The 19,293-nt window shown below is 38.2% G+C and overlaps 1 protein-coding gene across 4 annotated transcripts in view; it reads right to left on the bottom strand.

The window, feature by feature from the left end:
• The window catches only part of LOC120303866 (TRIO and F-actin binding protein), a 67,595-nt gene that overhangs the window by 10,409 nt on the left and 37,893 nt on the right, over positions 1-19,293 (bottom strand). For 3 of the 4 annotated variants that reach the window (XM_039333748.1, XM_039333749.1, XM_039333752.1), the window contains 6 exons: positions 6,218-6,274; positions 5,666-5,734; positions 5,256-5,345; positions 4,084-4,193; positions 2,856-3,399; positions 1,545-1,640 (listed from right to left, as the gene is read on the bottom strand). In XM_039333748.1, coding sequence (XP_039189682.1) covers positions 1,545-1,640; positions 2,856-3,399; positions 4,084-4,193; positions 5,256-5,345; positions 5,666-5,734; positions 6,218-6,274 — 966 coding nt within the window. Of the gene's footprint in view, positions 1-1,544; positions 1,641-2,855; positions 3,400-4,083; positions 4,194-5,255; positions 5,346-5,665; positions 5,735-6,217; positions 6,275-9,080; positions 9,158-19,293 lie in introns of all 4 variants that reach the window. The other variant, XM_039333751.1, reaches the window with a different exon arrangement.

Raw genomic sequence — 19,293 nt, 5'->3', positions numbered from 1 at the left:
GTACCTTTTTTAAAAGTTTCATTTTTAAAAATTGTTATTAATTATCAAGTACTTTACTTATTCCTACAGTGACTCTGATTGAAACAGTTTCAATAGACAATCAATTAAAACTATTCATAATCATCATCTTGCTATATTTTAGAATGATCTTATAATTGGTCTGAAAAGCTTTAGAGTATTCTATAATAAGAAAACAGAAATATTTTTAATAAAAATAAACTTAACAAAAAGAGTTTCAAAATGTAAAGATGTCTCTAATTTACAGTTTCAGTCAACAAGTTCAGCCTGTCCAATTACTTTTCATTAAATAATTTAGTTGATGATACTAACTGCATCCTATTTTGCACTATAAACTATAGATACTCCTGAACCTCAAAGGCAAATACTCTTAACCATATGTATCTTCAACCATCTTATTATTTGGAAATGCTATACTGTAATTTAGCATTATAAAAACAGGACATAATGAATCTTGGTTTCAACCTTCTCTGTTAATCGTGCAACCACCAAAGCAAACTTGACAACTCTCCCTTCCAATTCACGTGTTATAGTTTGTTATAGTTACTATTTTGCCTGGCCTCACAAGAACTCCAAATAGCTTTAGCTAAAGTTAAAACAACCATATATTACCGTTTGGAACTGGGTTTTTTTAACAAGTCATAGCAACTTTGTCCCTCCATTCATTGTTTTTAAATCTGTAATCATGACTAAAAGAAATCTAAAAGTGGGAAGGAATTTTTTTTAAATATTTAAATGAACAAGTTGGTGCTAAAAGTTCCCAAGACTTGGTAGAAATTGTTGCCGAGTGCAGGGGAAGTGCCTTCTATTGAAAATACTGTCTTGAGTCACTACAGAGTGTACTGTTGCCCGATACAGCAACTTTGTGAGTCCAACCCCACTAAATCTTAGCTGGTCAGTAAATATGCAAGAGAATCATGGAATGGAAACAGAAGTTTCCTGCCTTGTCCTCACTCCATATCAGACAAGCAGACTTTTACAATTATTATCACTGGTTGAGACTGAAACCGGATAGGATAAATCTCTCTCTCTCTCTCTCTCTCTCTCTCTCTCTCTCTCTCTCTCTCTCTCTCTCTCTCTCTCTCTCTCTCTCTCTCTCTCTCACACACACACACACACACACACACACACACACACTTTAGCCAACTTGGTAGCAATTTCAATTCCTCCAGCCTCTCAGCTACTGTTGAACTAGCAGCATGGTTTAGCCAACATGGTAAAATCATGAGGTTCTGCAAATCAAAGTTAGCAGCTTCTGGAACTCCACAGGTTCCCCATTCCTACTTCAAAGAGGAAGCGCAGTTTTGCAGAGATTGGAAAGGAAAGTCTTTCCTTTCCAATGTTTGCCATATGTTAAAGACATTGTCCCATTGTAGATACATCAATTATAGATAGCTCTGATAGGAAAATGATGGACATGGTCCCAGTTCTTTTCATTTCTCTACCAGCATTGGTACAGTTAGTGACTGCAATGGAGAAAGAAAAAGACAGAGAATGTAAAGATTATGTTGGGCTATTACCATTACCTGAGAAATGTATCCTTGGGGCATATGCCCATTTTTATGGAGGTTTGCCTCATTGTGGGAACGCAAGGAATCCAGCTGTGACCTCAGGACTTGGACCTGTTAAAAAAATGATTTAGCAAAACAACCACTACTACCACCAAATAATACTTTTCTGTTAACAGGAGTCCCAGCTCACCAGGATAGGCCAGTGGACTTACTCCCTAATCCATCCACACACCCTTGATATTATGACATAGGAACATGCTGCCATGCTCATACATCAATTCAGTACATCAATTTTAAACCCCTTAATATTTCCCTTGTTTTGCTGCTCCAAAACATCATAATCACTGCTGCATGGAAGTCAACTTCTACAGTGGATTTTAGAAGTTGCTGGAAATTTTCAAAAGTCATTTTTCTATCCAGGTGACTCTGTGCTCTGACCATCATACTCAGCTTCAAAGTACTATGTTCTGTTTCTGCAAATAATGAAACATAGAACCATTCCAGTGATCTCTGTGTGCTGGTTTGTGTTGTGAGTGATATAAGTAAACCACACAAGTTGCACAATAGCTTCATGGATGTTTCATGTACTGTATTAAACTAAAATGTGGTTTGTTCCATTTTGCTTTAGTGTGTCAGGAAAATCTAGCCACTGTCGTTTGTGAACCATAGTTTATATTTTATTTAATAAACTGTAGCTGAGCCACACCTATGTGTGTCGAATGGCCAAGTGATCAAAATTTAACTGGTGGATGTGTCAAACTACTCAAAATGAACCTGGCCTGGGACATCTTCTTTGCAGAATATTAAAAGCATGGAAGGAAGTCTTTTCCTATTCAATACCGTAGTGTTCTCAGTACACCAGACTGATGGCATGCTGTGTGGTACAACAGTTAGAATGCAGTATTGCAGGCTAACTCTGCCCACATCCTGGAGTTAAATTGTGACAGGCTCAAGGTTGAATAAGTCTTCCATCCTTCCAAGGTTGTTAAAATGAGAACACCCACCACATTGGTGGGGGCTATAGGCTGACATTGTAAACCACTCAGAGAGTGCTGTAAAGTACTGTTGAGCAGTATATAAGTCTAAATGCTATTACTGATATCTCTGCAGAGAAGCTTATGTTTCTCCTTCTTTCTTATTTCAACACGTTTCAAAGAGTCAGCATCAACAGCAGAAACAATTCAGAGAATGTGCACATTTGCATTATTCAGGCTTGTGAAAAGGACAGAGGTATTTCCTCCCACACACGATGACTTTGCCAGTGGCTACTATTTATTTTATTTATTTATCTAATTTTAAAACCACCCATCTCCCTCTTTCCTCTACCTCTTTCTCCAGTGCCTCACTTGCATCCTCAGGGTTCCCTTTGCCCTGGTTCAGCAGCACCATCAGTGGGACCCGTTTGGACTCTTTTAGAGGTAGACGTTCCAGCTCCTGCCACTTCTTCTCAATGTCTTCACTTAGCCGACTCCTCTGAACTTCAGTAAGAGGAGTCCCGTGAGGCTTCTTAAGACAAGGATTCTCCACTGGACCATCTGTTTGCAGGCCCCCACTGACTGAAGACTCAAACCACTTGCGTCTTTCTTCCGAGCGGAGGGCCAGGTCCCGCTCCAACTCTTCCCGCTTGACTGCTCCATCGGAAGTTCTTGTGCTCCCTCTTGACCGCTGTGGGGACCCCTGATTTAAAGCTGACCGCTGTTGTAAGGGGGATAACTCAACATAGTCAAAAGCCTGTTGCTGCCCTTCAGCCTTCCTGCTGCCAGCTCTGGATATCACCTCACTTCCAGTGTTGGGCTGCAGCTCAGTGTGGAAGGAACTCTTGGGGGATTTATTGTTGCGGAATGAGTTTTCCTTGTTGTGCTCAGATAGCCTGGAACCAGGAGGAAAGTCATGCAAAGCTTAAAAGTAGAAATCATTCAGGAAAGTGTTTGCAGAAACTGCCTACAATGGTTCTCTGATCTCAGTGTAGATGACACCCTGATCTGGGAGCCATCCAAATACAGTCAGCCCTATTATCCCACATAGTAATTCAAGAGGAACAAGTTCTCAAGATGTTACAATAACTAGATTGTTGAAAATACAACAAAACACTTATGATGAATAATACTAGTAAATATTTTCACCTGGCTCAGTTGGAGAGAACAGTAGGCATTCCAGACTGATAACACTGGATCAAACTGGACAACCTCTGGGAATCGAAGAGGCCCAGCACAGCAATCTAACTCCTAATGAACATTGAAAGGATGCTATATCCAATTTAATCGGGGCTGGAGAAGAGGGGTTTCTGAAATCTAGAGAAGAACTATTGACCAGTGCAGATAGTGCTGAGGTGCAGCACTCTCCACTTTCTCCACTCAACTCCATAAGAAACCTGTTTTTCACCAAAACCTTCAGCACAGTTCTCCATGTTTGCTTTGCTTGCAATTCTCAACCACCATGTCTGTTAAAGAGCACCAGATTTAAGATGATTACTCTGGCATCCCCATTCTGACATCACAGTCTTATAGATTTAATTTAACAATTTAATTATTGGTAAGCTTGATGCATCACATACTTTGTGACGTCAGGCACACTGGCTGGTCGAATACTCTTCCTTAGAGCCTCAATCCAATTCCGACGGATTCCTGATGTCATTGCAGATAATGTAAAAACACAGTCTTTAGTCTGGAAAAGAGAAACACACAAAATATGCTTGATTATATACCTCAGGTACACCTTTGGCTCACCTTCAACACAGAAAAGGTAAGAGCCAAATGGAAGCCAGCATACACTGGCAACAGAAGATAATATAGTGTAGCTCAGGATTAAACTGTGGAGTCCTTAATACATTCTGAGCTTTGTTGTTTGCAAATGTTTCATTTGCCTGAGAAGTCAGAAAATGAAAAATCTGTAAGCAAACAACCAAGTTCAGAGAGCACCGAGTCTAGCAAGTCCTACAAGTACATTTGAGTCCAGGTTTGGGTTTTGATTAAACAGGAAACTAGGAAACAACCAGATTTCAATAAGGGTAACATTACATAAGAACTTCATTATAAACTAAGTATTACAAGTATTCCTCAACTTACGACTGGTCACTTAGCAACCGTTCAAAGTAATGATTGGTCCCTTCCCCCAAAGCTACTTATAACCTGATTTTGAAGTTATGATGGCCTCACACCCCCATGGTCATGCGCTGGTTGGGCACCTGGCAACCAGCTCACCTTTACAGTCATTTGCACATATTACATGACCACAATTTATGGCATTTTTGTTGGTTTTCAACATTTGCTTCCAGATCCCTTTAACGACCATGGGGTTTGATTAATGACCACTGCAAAAAATGGCAAAAAACCCCAGGTCCAGTCACATGATGCCTTAAGATCACAATGATTCACAATTGATATTCTGGCCTCTATTACAGTCCTAAGTCAACTAACTGTAATTAAAGCTGTGTCCCACTTAGTTTAGCCCTCTGTTCAACAGCATTCATGCAAACCAAAGGCCTATTCCATTTGGAAAACTTCAGCTTGATCAAATCCTTTCTGTTACAATTTTATGACTGGTTTAAAAAATAACTTCAATTCACAAGCTAAATTGCCATCTTTTGCGTTTACTTCGTTGTGGTGGCAAAACAGAAGCATCTTTTCCACAACAGAATTAAAGAACCCTAGAGAATTCCTTGCTGGACTCAGTAAACTATATGTCCCTTTTATTTCATTTCCAAATGCCAGGATTCTGAGCACTTACATGTATCTGAAAGCCGTAATTCCTCTGCACTGCATATTCTGTCACATCGGTGCAAGTACGTAGGTCAATTTCTCCGTCTAGATCATCTGCCTGAAAAGACCTCCAGACCGTAAGTGTTACGCAAATCATCTAGTCCAGGAATTTCCTATCTCCGATATACAATCTTTTCAGCCTAGTGGAGCCTCCTTCCTCTTATCTTACTTATACTTCAGTTAAATAATTATTTCCAAGCTAAGTCTTATGTTATCTTTTCAGTGTACAGAGAAATACATGGCATCTCTTTGTCTCTTTTAAATAAGTATATCATTTCTATTTTCCCCAAAAGAAATACATACAATCATTACACAGTACTCTTCCCTTGAATACCCGACTACCACATCCAAAAGATTCCATGCAGGTCACTTTCTTACCTCTTCAGCATTGGAGTCCCTGTAGTACCTCAGACTTGAATCTGTCAGCACAAACCAGTGCTTTGTCCACTGTTGGCCAGATCATTAACCGAAGGAGAACAGCAAGACAAAATATAAGATGTTTTTGTTCTCAAAAACACAAACCATTCAACACCTATACTGCTCACAAGGCACTTGGCCTCATGAGTAGCCACTTAATTATGAAAAAAAATCCTCCCAATTTATTCGTCAGTCATTTCTGACAGGAACATGCAACAGAAGTATGATTCACAGAAGACACATTAGGCAAAGTATCCATATTGGTATTTTACTGATACATATAATTTATTTATGTTACACAAGCAAAAGCTTCTGTAAAGCAATGCATTTAATTATGAAGAAAAGTCAAAAGCATATTTAATTTCCACATTTTCAAAATGGGGTTGCCGTGAAACCATTATTTCAGTGGGAATGGAAGAAAAAGAAGAGTAAGAGTAAGAACTTGATTATGTCCTAATAATTCTTCAAATGGGAGGAGGGGATGATTGCGCTCTAATAATTCTTCCACCTTACCTCTCCTGGCTCACCCAATATGGACATCCATCCCTTCTTGAAATTCAGAAGATCTGGCTGGAAAGAGAGATGAGGACAGAACAGATTTAATAAGAGCACAAGGTTAAACTGACCATTCCCTGCCCTTATACTCTCCAGTATGCAATGATTATCATTCATAACTTTTGACAAAGTGGGTGGCACAGTAGGACATTTCAGTGCATCTAGAAGATGGAAAAGACTAGATTAAAGCACACACTGGGGAAATATACAATAAATCCTTACTTCTGAAAACATGAAAAATTCAACCATAGACCCACTGCTGTATGTTTCCTGCGTATGACTAATTAACTCTGCTTTGTAAATATAGTAAGTCTCCAAGATTAGTTTGGGTTTTTTTTAACTTGATGGGGGTTGTAATAATACAGAAGGATTCAGATGAAAGAGTTTCCTTCCTTAAAGCTCTTACTTGGTTTCTATGCAGAGAGAAGATGAAAGACCAAGTCCTCTACAGCAGTGGTTCTCAACCTGTGGGTCGGGACCCCATTTAGGGTCGAACGACCATTTCACAGGGGTCGCCAAACAACGCAGTCCGCATTTTTTCCCCCCTTTTCCTTAGCTGTGCTACTCCCTTTTATTCTATTGGCTTTTGAAAGCCAATAGAATAGACTCTCTTGAATAGAATCTAATTCTATTAATTTTCAAAAGCCAATAGGAATTGTCCAGGCTGTCTCTGCCCTGCGGAGCCCGCCAAAAGTCCCATTCTGCAAATGGTGCTGCACCAGTTGAGTAGTCCTCGACTTACGACCGGTTGGGGGTCGCGGCATTAAAAAGATTGAGAACCACTGCTCTACAGTATATTTCCCCAACCGATCTACACAATCAACCACAGCTCTTTTATATATTCAAAACATCCACATCCTCCATCACCCTGAATCATAAAAATGTGCATTAAAACTCATCTACACAAAGAATAGCAAGCATCTATACTTATAGCTACCAGAATATCTAGGAGGCTTATAACCTTACTTCAAAACAGCAGCACACAAACAGGTCTTTCTCACTGTATCGCTACATGAGTGCCTTTAGGGGAATAATAAGGATTACTGCTTTTCCTGTATTGCAATTGTAGAACTGAAAAGAAACATTTTGTTGGCCCAAATTCAGTTATTAGATCTGTTTTCAAAGAATTAAAACATAATTTTATTTATTACTTAATACCGACTCTCCTCAGGGTAAATAAGCATTTACTGCCAGATAAGCTGTTATGATACCTACAAGATATGCTACTTATTCTATGCTTGGCTCCATCCCCCACTTGCTTATGACAGACAAAATCTATAGAGATTTTAACAACAACAAAAAAAAACTTTCCTAATCATGATTGGTTTAGGTAATTCTTCTGGTAACTGATAAGGCAGGAACAACATTAAAAAGTGAGCTGTATTATCTTAACAGTTTCATGTACTGGTGTTATTTAACATTAATTTTGCTTGTACAATACATTTATTAGCTTATACTTAATATGTTTGCATAACTACATTAACTCTCAAATAAATTAGTAATCAAATCTCTGATAATTAAATAGACATAATACAACAACAACAATACAGAAATTGTTTGCCACTGCCTTCTTTTGGGTAGTTTTCTTGATCTCGCCTACAGCCCTTGCATTCCATGGGGCTCTCCATCCATGACTAGGTCAGGAGCTCCTTTCTCTGCAACATTTTTAATAGTGCTTAGTCCATAGTGATTGAATAGTGAACACATTTAAACTTACCTTTATAAATAAGTAATTAGACTTGACATAAATGAACTACCCACAATTTTTTTTCAGAAAAAAATGACACATTTTTTCCCTCATTTACATGAATTATTCTTTATGGACAGCATCTTTTGTGTGTATTTGCAAAAAAAATGAACTTTCTTTTAAAGGGCTATCCTGCACTATGAATTATATCTTAAAAAATAAGTTTCCCTTTTTCTGCGCACAAAACATGGAGCAAACAAATCATAGTTAAGCTGTGCTTAACACAGGAGGTGTAATGTATAAATATTAAAATTACCCACTCAAGGCTATGGCATAAATCCAATTTGAGAAAAACAAACCTAATGTAAAACATGTAGTGGAAGCTTCTCAGGTAAGCCAGAAGCTTTCCATCTTTGCCATTCCCTTCCTGTTTCTGCTAACAAACTTTTACACACTTTATAAACATAGGTAGGGTGGATGCCATTCAAACCAAATTTGCAATGCCGCACATGCCAGCTGTTGTTGCACCCCAACCAGTTTGGCTCCCTAGTTCAGGACAGCTGCCTTAGGAAGATTTCTCTTGTTTCAGACAAACAGAAAGGATACTAAACCCTTCAAACATAGAACAAAATAATATTTGGATGCACTATGTAGTTCTAGCATAATAATAAAGAAAAATAAGAAGTAAACAAAAATATTTAAATCAGTTATCGAAACTCTGTTTACACCAGCAAAATGACCCTAGGCTTCCATAGGTTCTTCATATAGAATATATAAAATAATATATCCATACCAGAGAGCTGTCTGCAGCAAGAAAAGCATTTATAGATAAACCATCCAATGATCTCATCTGCCACATTCTCCACTCAGGGATACCGTGTTTAGAAGCAGTTCTTGGATGGACACTCAGATCTTGCTGAGCTTCCAATACTTCTAAGAAAGGATCAAGTGGAGTCTGCAAATCCAACTTTTATGAAACTTTCTCTGCTTTCATCTCAGAGGAATGAGTTTGGTTACACCCCAGCTGATGGGCAGGCGTACTGAAGCATGTGTGCTAGGCCCATCCCAGATTGTACAACCTGATTTGATATGGGGCAAGGCCACCTGTTGCTACAACTATGAATCCCAGCCTACCATTTCGGTTAGCTTTGTAGGTGCTTCTGACACGAATATGATGGACTAGTTTGCTGAGGTGCAGGAACTTGATATCCCTAGGAAAACATAAAGAAAAAAAAAACCACATGGAAACTAGAGCCAGGTAAGCAAGGTTTTCTCATTTCTCATCTCTATTTCTCTAGCCACCGAAAAGTGAGAGATGGTGTGGAGTCCATATGAATGTGTGAAGACAACGGGGAAATTAGGGTCTTATCTTTGTATATCCTCAGTACTTGTCAATTTGTATTTAATACAGTTGCTTGGGTTTCCTAGCATAGCAGGAAAAAAGCATCAGCTAATGACATCATTTTTACTTTCAAATGCCAATGAGCTCCACAAGTATAGGTAGTTCTTGACTTACAACAGTTCATTTAGTAACTGTTCAAAGTTACAAAGGTACTGAAGAAAAGTGTCTTATGACCATTTTTCATACTTATGACCATTGCACCCTCCCCATAATCATGTGATCAAAATTTAGACACTTTGCAACTAATCTATATTTATGTTTGCAGTGTCCCAGGGTCATGTGACCACCTATAGCGACCTTCTGATAAGCAAAGTCAATGGGGTCGCCAATGGGAACCATGTTATTAACTTAACAACTTCAGTGATTCACTTAACAACTGTGGCAAGAAAGGTCATAAAACGAGGCAAAATTCAATTAACAACTGTCTTACTTAGCAACAAAAATTTTGGGTTTAATTGTGGCTGTAAGTCAAGGACCATCTGTATTTTTTAAAAATAAAAATGTTGGACAGCTGCTAAGAGAGTTTTATTTGGATGTATGCCAGTTTAAAAAAGGATAAAAAATAATAGGCAGTATCTAGCAGAAGAAGGGAGATGAAATTATCCCATGTGAACGAAGAAGAGCCCCTCAGCAGCTCTTCACAACAGAGCTTGTGGCATCCCATAGTCACAAGCCAGCTTCCCACAAGCAAAGTCAATGAGGAAGGCAGATTTCCTTAACGAATGCATGATTCACTTAGCAACTGTGGCAAAAAGGGTTGTAAAACCAGGTGCGTTCACATGATGACTCCCTTAAGACCACATCACTTAACAACAGAAAGTGTAGTTCTGATTGTGGTCATAAAGTGCGGACTGTCTCTAGCTACCATTCCAAAGAGATTTCAATTTCATCAGATTCCTAGATATCAGACAGGTAAGGACAATCAAAGTCATGAAGAAAATGTGTAAAATTTTGTTTTAGTACCTGAAAGAGCTCAGGGTAATTTTGCTGCCCACTAGTTAAGTCTCAGGTATGCATTCTACCATATTTTATAGCAGCAATACATAACCTGGTATCTATACAATGGATTCAAAAGGGTGGGAATCAATATCTTTTTAAATGCCCTAAGATCAAGGTACCGTAGTTGAAGGACCAATTGTGCCTCTAGGAACTTCAACAACCTAGAACCTTCCACATGTATTACATATAATGTTGATCATTTCCCATCAGGTTACAGAACAGCTCAAAATGATCATATAGGTAGTCCTTGATTTATGACCATAATTGGAGTCAGAACTTCTGTTGCTAAGCTATGCAATTATTAAGTGAGTCACACTTAATTTTACAACTTTTTTTGCCACAGTTGTTAAATAAATCATAGCTGTCATTAAACAAATCTGGCTTCCTGCTTGGCTTTGCTGGCTAGAAGCTCCCTGGGAAGTTTGTAAACGGTGATCATGTAAGACTGAGCTTCTGCAATTGCAATTACATGCCAGTTGCCAAGCAGCCAAATTTAGATCATGTGATTGCAGGAACTGCAATGGTCTTAAGTGCAAAAACTGATTGTAAGTCACTTTTTTCAGTGCCTTTATAACTTTGAACTACCATTAAATGAAGGGATGTAAGTCAAGGACTATCTGTATTCAGAAGTTCTTTTTATGTGATACCCCCTGTCCTCTACAGGATCTGCCTGACCAATTTCATCCTGCCGAGTTGGTGTACTCTGGGTTTCTTTGAGTAAACAATATCATCTAATGCAGTGGTTCTCAACCTGTGGGTCGGGACCCCATTTGGGGTCGAACGACCATTTCACGGGGGTCGCCAAACAACGCAGTCCGCCATTTTTTCCCCCTTTTCCTTAGCTGTGCTACTCCCTTTTATTCTATTGGCTTTTGAAAGCCAATAGAATAGACTCTCTTGAATAGAGTCTAATTCTATTGGCTTTCAAAAGCCAATAGGAATTGTCCAGGCTGTCTCTGCCCTGCTGAGCTCTCCAAAAGTCCCATTCTGCAAATGGTGCTGCACCAGTTGACTAGTCCTCGACTTACGACCGGTTGGGGGTCGCGGCATTAAAAAGGTTAAGAACCACTGATCTAATGCGATCCTGGAAGTCTGCCTTCTATGCAGCAGCACCTACCCTCTGAAACAAGGGTCTCCACAAAATCCAGATGGCCCTGATTCTAATGGCCCCATTATTATTACAGGGGCTAATTTTAGATGCACAAGACCAAGCCTAAATAACTAGCCCATACAAAAATTGAGAAGACAGCAACGGACAGCAAATGTCGTCTCTGCAAAGAAGTGGAAAAAACACTGGACACCTAGTTAGCTGCATAGACTGGCTACAAATGGCATGACAAACTAGCCACAATTGTAATGGCATCTGGCGCTGGTTTGGAGGAGAGAGAGGCTAAAAGCTACAAGACAAATCAGCTTTAAATCCTTGGTATGCAGAAAAAGCCCCTCCCTTCTGCAATCAGTGCCAGATTCCATCACAACAGTGATGCATTAGAACTGAGGCCCCCAATCTTTTGTGCATCAGGGATTGGTGCCATGGAGAAAGGTTTTTCTGCAAACCAGAGAGGGTGTGGGTTTGAATACTGCCTGCATCCTGAAGTTGGAGCTTTGCTTGTTTGCGCGGCTCACTTCCTAGATGCTGCAGACTGGTGCCAGTTCACAGACCGGGGGTTGGGGACCTCTGCATTAGAATATCTGCAAGAAACACCATTTCCCTGCAAGCAAAACCTGGTGCAACCACAAAATAGGATAAGTAATAGCAAGTGATGAAGCTAAATTGCTCTGGGGTTCTAGAATTCAAATAGACAAGCCTGCCACATAACACCCTGGATGTAGTAGCCATTATTGATAAGAAAGACAAAAAAGTCTGGATAGTGGATGTGGCAGTACCTGGAGACAGCAGAAGAGAGGAGAAAGAACTAGAAAAAATTACCAAATACAAACACTTGCAAATAGAAGTAGAACAATTGTGGCAAAAGAAAGGAAAGATAGAACCAATGTTTCTAAGTTGTCATTTCCTTTTTTGTAATATAATTTTATTGAAAAATTAAGAAATATAATTATAATTGTAAAAACTAATACAAATTAAAGTGAAAGAGGATGGAAAAAAATAAAAAAGGAAAGGAAAGATGGAAAATAAATAAATAATATATTTATGCCTGGCAGCCCTTTTTCAACAGTATTTAAAATCCAGATGCACAAGGCTGTTATGCAGATCTGAAGGAATGATATTCCTAGTTGCAACAAACATCAAAATATGGAGATGGATCTCATTTATCCAATAAAGTCATAAGTATAAGTATTTTCCCAAGTGGAAACGTAGCAACACATGTTATAAATATATAGGCAAGTGACGTTTGGTCAAGAAAAACTAGAAGCTGCAAGGGATTATACTTTAGCTTGATTAACTGTTTGAATTGTATTAAAGAGAATTTTTAAAAATAGGAGGCCATTGATTGGTTTGATTTAAAAAAAAAAACATAACATTACCCCCATGGAAATGATCTTTCTGTCTGGGTTAAGGGTTGTACTTAAAACATCTGATGTTAGGTTACTGACTTTAAAAAATTGCTACAACAAATCTAGATATAATTTCTCTATAAACGAAACAACAGAATAATAATACTCAGATGTAGTTGTCAAACTTCAAAAGTAAAACCATGGGTTATAGGAAAGATTCACTTCATTTTTAAAAATCATTTTGCTGTTTAATGAAGCGTTCAAACTCAGACCATCCAAATCATTGTTCCTCTCTCGGGGAATCAGCAGGTTGTGTATATGCAAGTGGATGTTTGTTAGCTCTGTCAATGATATGAAAATGTTCAGATTCAAAATGTAAATGCAACATTTTGATATAAATTTCCAGAAATCCAAGCTAGTAAGCATCATCAACAGACATCTTAGAAACACGAGATGAAATTAGATTGGTTGTCCTTCTAATAAGAAACTGTCCACTTCTCTCAACAACATCCTGGCATCTTTAGAGGTTGCAAATGATTAAGACATTCCAGCTTGACCAACTGATAGGGATTATGAGAATTGCACTCTCAAACATCTGGAAGGCACCAGACTTTTGAATCCTTATATTTTCTCTAAATAGCAGGCAGCTTTCCAGGGTTTCTCTTCCAATATTGTAACAATTTCCCAATTTGATCCTTCAGGCATTGTGATTTATTACAATTGGTCCTTTCTTATCAATGGTAATTGAGACCAGGAATTCTGTTGCTAAGTGATGCGGTCATTTGTTAGGCAAATCCCACATATTTGTAATGTTCTGCAATCACGTGATTGCCTTTTGCAACCTTCTGCTGGCTTCCCCATTGATTTTGCTTGCCAGAAGCCAGCAGTGAGAATGGCAAATGGTGATCATGTGACTGCAGGGTACTGCAATGTTGTAGGTAATTGTGAACTGATTGACGAATGCCTGAATCATAATCATGTGAATGCAGGGATGCTGTGAAGCTGCAACTATGAGGACTGGGGGTTGTAGCTTCCTTTTTCAGTACCCTCGTAACTCTGAACAATTGCTGAACACGTAGATATTAAATGAGGACGATCTGTATTCCTATCACTTATAAACCCATAGCGGGGGGGGGGGAATTTGTGCTACCAAACTCTTTTCAAATGGTGATGCTAATAGTTGATCTTGGCACTTTCTACATATACAGGTATTCTACCTTTGAACTGTATTCATTTCTCAATGCAGCCTGCCCAAGCAGATCATACTGCTCTCAAGAAAACCTAGGAAAAAGGAATACTAGAAAAGAAAACGGTAGTCCAATTAGATGAAAGTTAGCAATATTAAATTAACAAGAATAGTAGAAAAGATGTGTCATGCAAGAAAACAACCAGCAGCAAATTAAATTACACCATAAGTGTTACATTTCAGCTTAAAACAACATGCTACAAGATGTAGTAAAACATCTGTGTGTGTACATGCGTTCGCATGTGTATTTCACAAATCCTCTTACAGGTCTGAAGAGGCCTATGCTACATGAGATTAAAAAGAATAAAAAAATGCTTACCCTGCTAAAATGAAGTTGATGGGGAATATGATAATAGTGTGCAAGTACGCCAAGAATGTAAATACCAAAGGAGAGGAATTGCTTAGACTGGCAAAACGGTAGAAGAACAAGAAAGGAATGCTCCTAAGACATCTAGTAGTTTATAGCAAGATTGCATGAAAGGGGGGTCCAACAGTTTCTGAGAGAATTACAAATACCTTGTATGTCTCAAGAGGTTTGGGGGCCACCACTCATGCTCTTAAGGATAAAAATTAAATAATAAAGCCATAATGTTCTGAACAGTTTCCTCCAAATCAAAAAGAGAAGCCACGTGGAAAAAAAATGAGGCTAAGAAAGTCAGGAATCTTTCCAGCACAATACAGTAGCTATAAAAAAAGCTAGCTCAATGAAATTGTTGCCCAGTTTAAGCAACTGGTTTTCTGGCCAAATTTCTTTGCTTATGGCTATTTCACAGGACTGTGGAGAAGATTAAAATGGCACAAAGTCCACGCAAACTTTGGAGACAAAGTCAAGAGAAAGCATAAAGCAATCTGTAGCATGGACATTAGGACATCCCTCCAATTCCATTTCTACTTTTGATTTAGAGTGGCTTATCTTAACCGGGAAAGCCATAATCTTTTTCACATGCAAGTCATAAACATATACTGCCAAAACCAATTAATAAGTTTAAATAGACAAAAGTTAGCACACTAATTCCCTGTTACCTAGAAGTTCAGGAGCAAAAGCAGATCACTAAATAATGATATAAACTTGATGCAAAAGAGGTGAGTTTTAATTTCAGTGTTGTCAGTGGCGGTGCAATCTACCCTTCCTCCACTTAAGTCTTTCAGATATACGTACAAGACTTCCTGCTATTGTCAGCCAGCAGAGCTGTGTAGTCCACACACCGGAGATTCAGGAAGTCTAAAATAATGAATTAGTTAATTAAGGGATTACTTAATGAATACATTAAAGCATTCTTGGTCACTGTGCAGTTATACTAAAATGAAACTATGACCGCTGCAGCAATGATCTAATTCTAACCAAACTTCATGATCAGACATAAAAGGTTGCTGTTATCTATAATCTCTTTGAACTATGCCACATCCCCAATATACCTGAAACTGGAAAACAGTGACCTGTTCATGTTTTCCAGAAATGAGGTTACAGAACCCAGTTGAAAGTATTTCACAAAATCCATCAAATCAGAATGGTTCATCACAATTAAATACTATATCCACCCTACTCCAAAAGTAAACAGGATTTCATAACTAGGGCAGAAAAAAAGCAAGCAAACAACAAGTCCTTTAATAAAAAGATTGTGTGACAGAGAATGAGAAGTGTTCTGCACACAGAATTAATAAAGTTAAACAGAAAACCAAACATGGCACTGTATCCTCCACCTTAATTCTAACTTCTATTTTTCAAAAATAAATCTGGCTTTCCCTAGCTGGCACCTTACTAAGAATGTGTTGTGACTACCATAATCAAAACCCACTGCTCAATATATCTAGAGCAGGAGTCCCCAACCTCTGGTCCATGGACCGGTACCGGGTCACAGTATGCCAGCAACTGGGCTGCACAAACAAGCAAAGACCCGTCCATGGGATGCAGGCAGCACTCAAAACCACGCATGCTCCAGTTTGCAGAAAAACCTCTCTCCACAGAACCAGTCCCACATTTGTTAAATGAATCATTGCAGTTCTTAAATTAATAACATGGTTGTGAAGTGAACCTGGTTTCCCCTTTGACTTTGCTGGTCAGAAGGTCGCCAAAAGGGACCACATGCAAGTGCCATAATTATGAGTCAGTTGTCAAGCATCTGAATGTAAATCACGTGAGCAGAGGGAGGCTGCAACGGTCATAAGTGTGAAAAATGGTCACAAATCACTTTTTTAATGCTGTTGTAACTGCAAACAATCTATGGGTGGACAAAGGTCACACATAACATTTTAGGGGGAAGTGACTATATATATATGTAGTCCTTGACTTATGACCATACATGAACTTGGAATTACGGTTATAAGTTGTGGCAATCATTTAAAAGGCTCACCGCATAATTGTACCAGATTTTATTACCTTTTTTGCAGCAGTCATTAAGCGAACCTCTTTTACTCAATGGGTGTTTTTTGCCCAAACCCGGAAATAAATGCTGAAAAATGACAAAAAGCCTGCTAAAATTGTAATCACATGAATGCGGGATGCTGCAAATGGCCTAAATATGAGCTGGTTGCCAAATGTTCAAAATGTGATCACATGACTGCATGGGGGGGGCAGCATAGCTGTTGGAATTCTGGAACTGGGTCATAAGTTGTTCTTGGAAGAAAATCTGTTGTAACTCATTAAGTATGGACTACCTGTACATATAAATTTTGTTAAAAGATTTTAAAAGAATATACAAATTAACCAAAACTAATATAAAGAAAGAAAATAAATGAAAAGAGAGAAAAATAGACAAAAGTGCAAAAAGACAAAAAAAAAAATAGAAGAAATTTCTGATTTTCTTTGCAGCAAATCAAGTATAATTACAACATCCTCTCATATTCTATGGCTACAAAGAGAAAAGCTATTTTTTTCTATTAACTATTTTTTTAATCACCAAAACCCATAGTTCATTTTTTTTCCTGATTTATATCTATAGGGTTTTTAAGCAGCAATAAATGAGTAGGGCTGAGTTTTGGAACATTTCACCCTCAATTAACTGATACATTTATCCAGTGTTTCATCCTAGTCACGCCCACAGGAATATCAAGGAACATCAAATAACCTGAAAAAGGATACCTGAGGACTGCAAGCAACTTTATAGAGGTTTGGTACATCTAGCTCCCCCGACCTGGATTCAAATTTCCAGCTTCAGAGGTTTATCTCTGCAAGCTAGTTTCTTGGCTCTCTTTTGCAAGACTTAGCACATTTTTCAACACTAACTGGATACTAAATCAACACTGAACTGTTAGGGATTTTGAGTGTATTTATAAAAGAACTTAAATTTTTTAAAATAAATTTCTTAAAATAAAATTTGAAAGCAAAGTTAAAAATATTTTTTATCCCATTTCACTGCAGATATAAATTTTCTTATGAAAAACAGTATAATTTTCATAGGAAAAATAAGCTCATTTTTTTTCTGAAAAACTATAATTGTGAATGGCTGGCTACCTTTGCTGCACCAGACCAGACTACTACAAGGTCATTCCAATTTGCAAAATCAGTGATACAGATCTGGAATCATCACCGTAAAATGTTCCAGCCAAAGTAATGTTACATATACATATTGCACAAGAGTAAGATATTTATGGGTATGGGAAAGACAACTTTTGTCGTACATTTTTTTAAAAAGCAATGTCCCGTGATAAGTTTTTTTTCTAATAGGTTGTTAATATTTATTGCTTCTGATTCTGCTCAGATATAAATTAAACTTAAATCAATGTAAATCAAACAAAGGAACTTTAAAAAATTAGCCATTCACTTGGATTGCCTCTCTTGTATGCAAGTTAGATAGTCCTCAGCTTACACCCATTTGTTAAGCAACTGTTTGAAGTTGAGGGCCCTGAAATTAATTTAGTCCTCATACATATGAAGGCCACAGCATCCCTGTGGTTACATAATCACAATCCAGGCAGTTAGCAACCAGCTTGCACTTAGGACAGAGACAGCAACCTGTAGTAATGTGATCGCCATTTGCAATTTGCCCAACCAGCTTCCAATAAGCAAAGTTAGCGGGGAAGCTAGCAGGGAAGGTTGCAGTCAAATTGTGTCTTGCTTAACAATTGCACCACTTAATGAATTTTCCACTCCAATTGTGGAGATCATGTAATACAGGGGTAGTCAACCTTTTTATACCTACTGCCCACTTTTGTATCTCTGTTAATAGTAAAATTTTCTAACCGCCCACCGGTTCCACATTAATAGTGATTTATAAAGTAGGGAAGTAAGTTTACTTTATAAAATTTATAAAGCAGAGTTACAGCAAGTTAAAGCATATAATAATAATTACTTACCAAATACTTTGTCAGACTTTTGCTAAGTTTGGCAGAATCAATCAGTGGTAGTCAACCTGGTCCCTACCGCCCACTAGTGGGCGTTCCAGCTTTCATGGTGGGCGGTAGGAGTTTTGTCCGATACTGAAGCACTTTCCTTTTTTTAATTTAATTGACTTTTTAAAAAAATTTCATAGCATTATTTAAAAACATTTTCATTAGGTTTTCATAAAATTCCCCGTGACAATTTAAATTTCTGAAAATATACTATTTGTATCGCCCGCGCATAAGTTTAGTTCACGTTACGTAAGTGAAACTAAATGGCGCTATAGTGCAACCGCAAACAAACGAGCCTTGTCTCAGAATAGCTCGCGCATCTCCCCCCACACCACCCAGCTGTAACAGGCAAGCAGAGCTGGTAGCCGGCGCCCCCCCAAACCCAATCCACGATGCACGAGAGGCATGCGCTGACAACGATACACGACGCAGGCTCTTTTGTTTGCGGTAGCACTGGTCAGTACGCAGTTAGATTTGTGAGAGTGAGCACGTGCCTACAGCTTCAAACAAAATATTGTGAGTCCATGTCTCAGAAAAAGAAATACGCTCGTGGCTATTTGCCAGAGTCTCTGAAGATGGGTTTCATAGAATCTGTTGTAAATAAACAACGTCCAATGTGTTTATTGTGTCATAAAACATTATCCAATGAGGCAATGAAGCCAAGTCGATTGCGAGAACATCTTTCTACAAAGCATCCAAATGATAAAGACAAGCCCATTGAATATTTTCAGGAAATATATAAAAAATTTCAAAATCATTCAACAATGGTTGCATCATTTAAAAAACAACATGCAGTGAATGAAGATTAAAATATTATTTGGTAAGTAAAATATTGCTTACCAAATAATTACTTACCAAATAATTACTTACCAAATACTTTATGTTGGACTTTCGCTAAGTTTGGCAGAATAAAT

This window comes from Crotalus tigris, unplaced genomic scaffold (genome assembly GCF_016545835.1).
Source record: "Crotalus tigris isolate CLP2741 ecotype Arizona unplaced genomic scaffold, ASM1654583v1 scf7180000024506.7606697, whole genome shotgun sequence".
Classification (NCBI taxonomy): Eukaryota; Metazoa; Chordata; class Lepidosauria; order Squamata; family Viperidae; genus Crotalus; species Crotalus tigris.
Note: the sequence above shows the minus strand (reverse complement) of the source record. Positions and strands in the feature narration are given on the sequence as shown.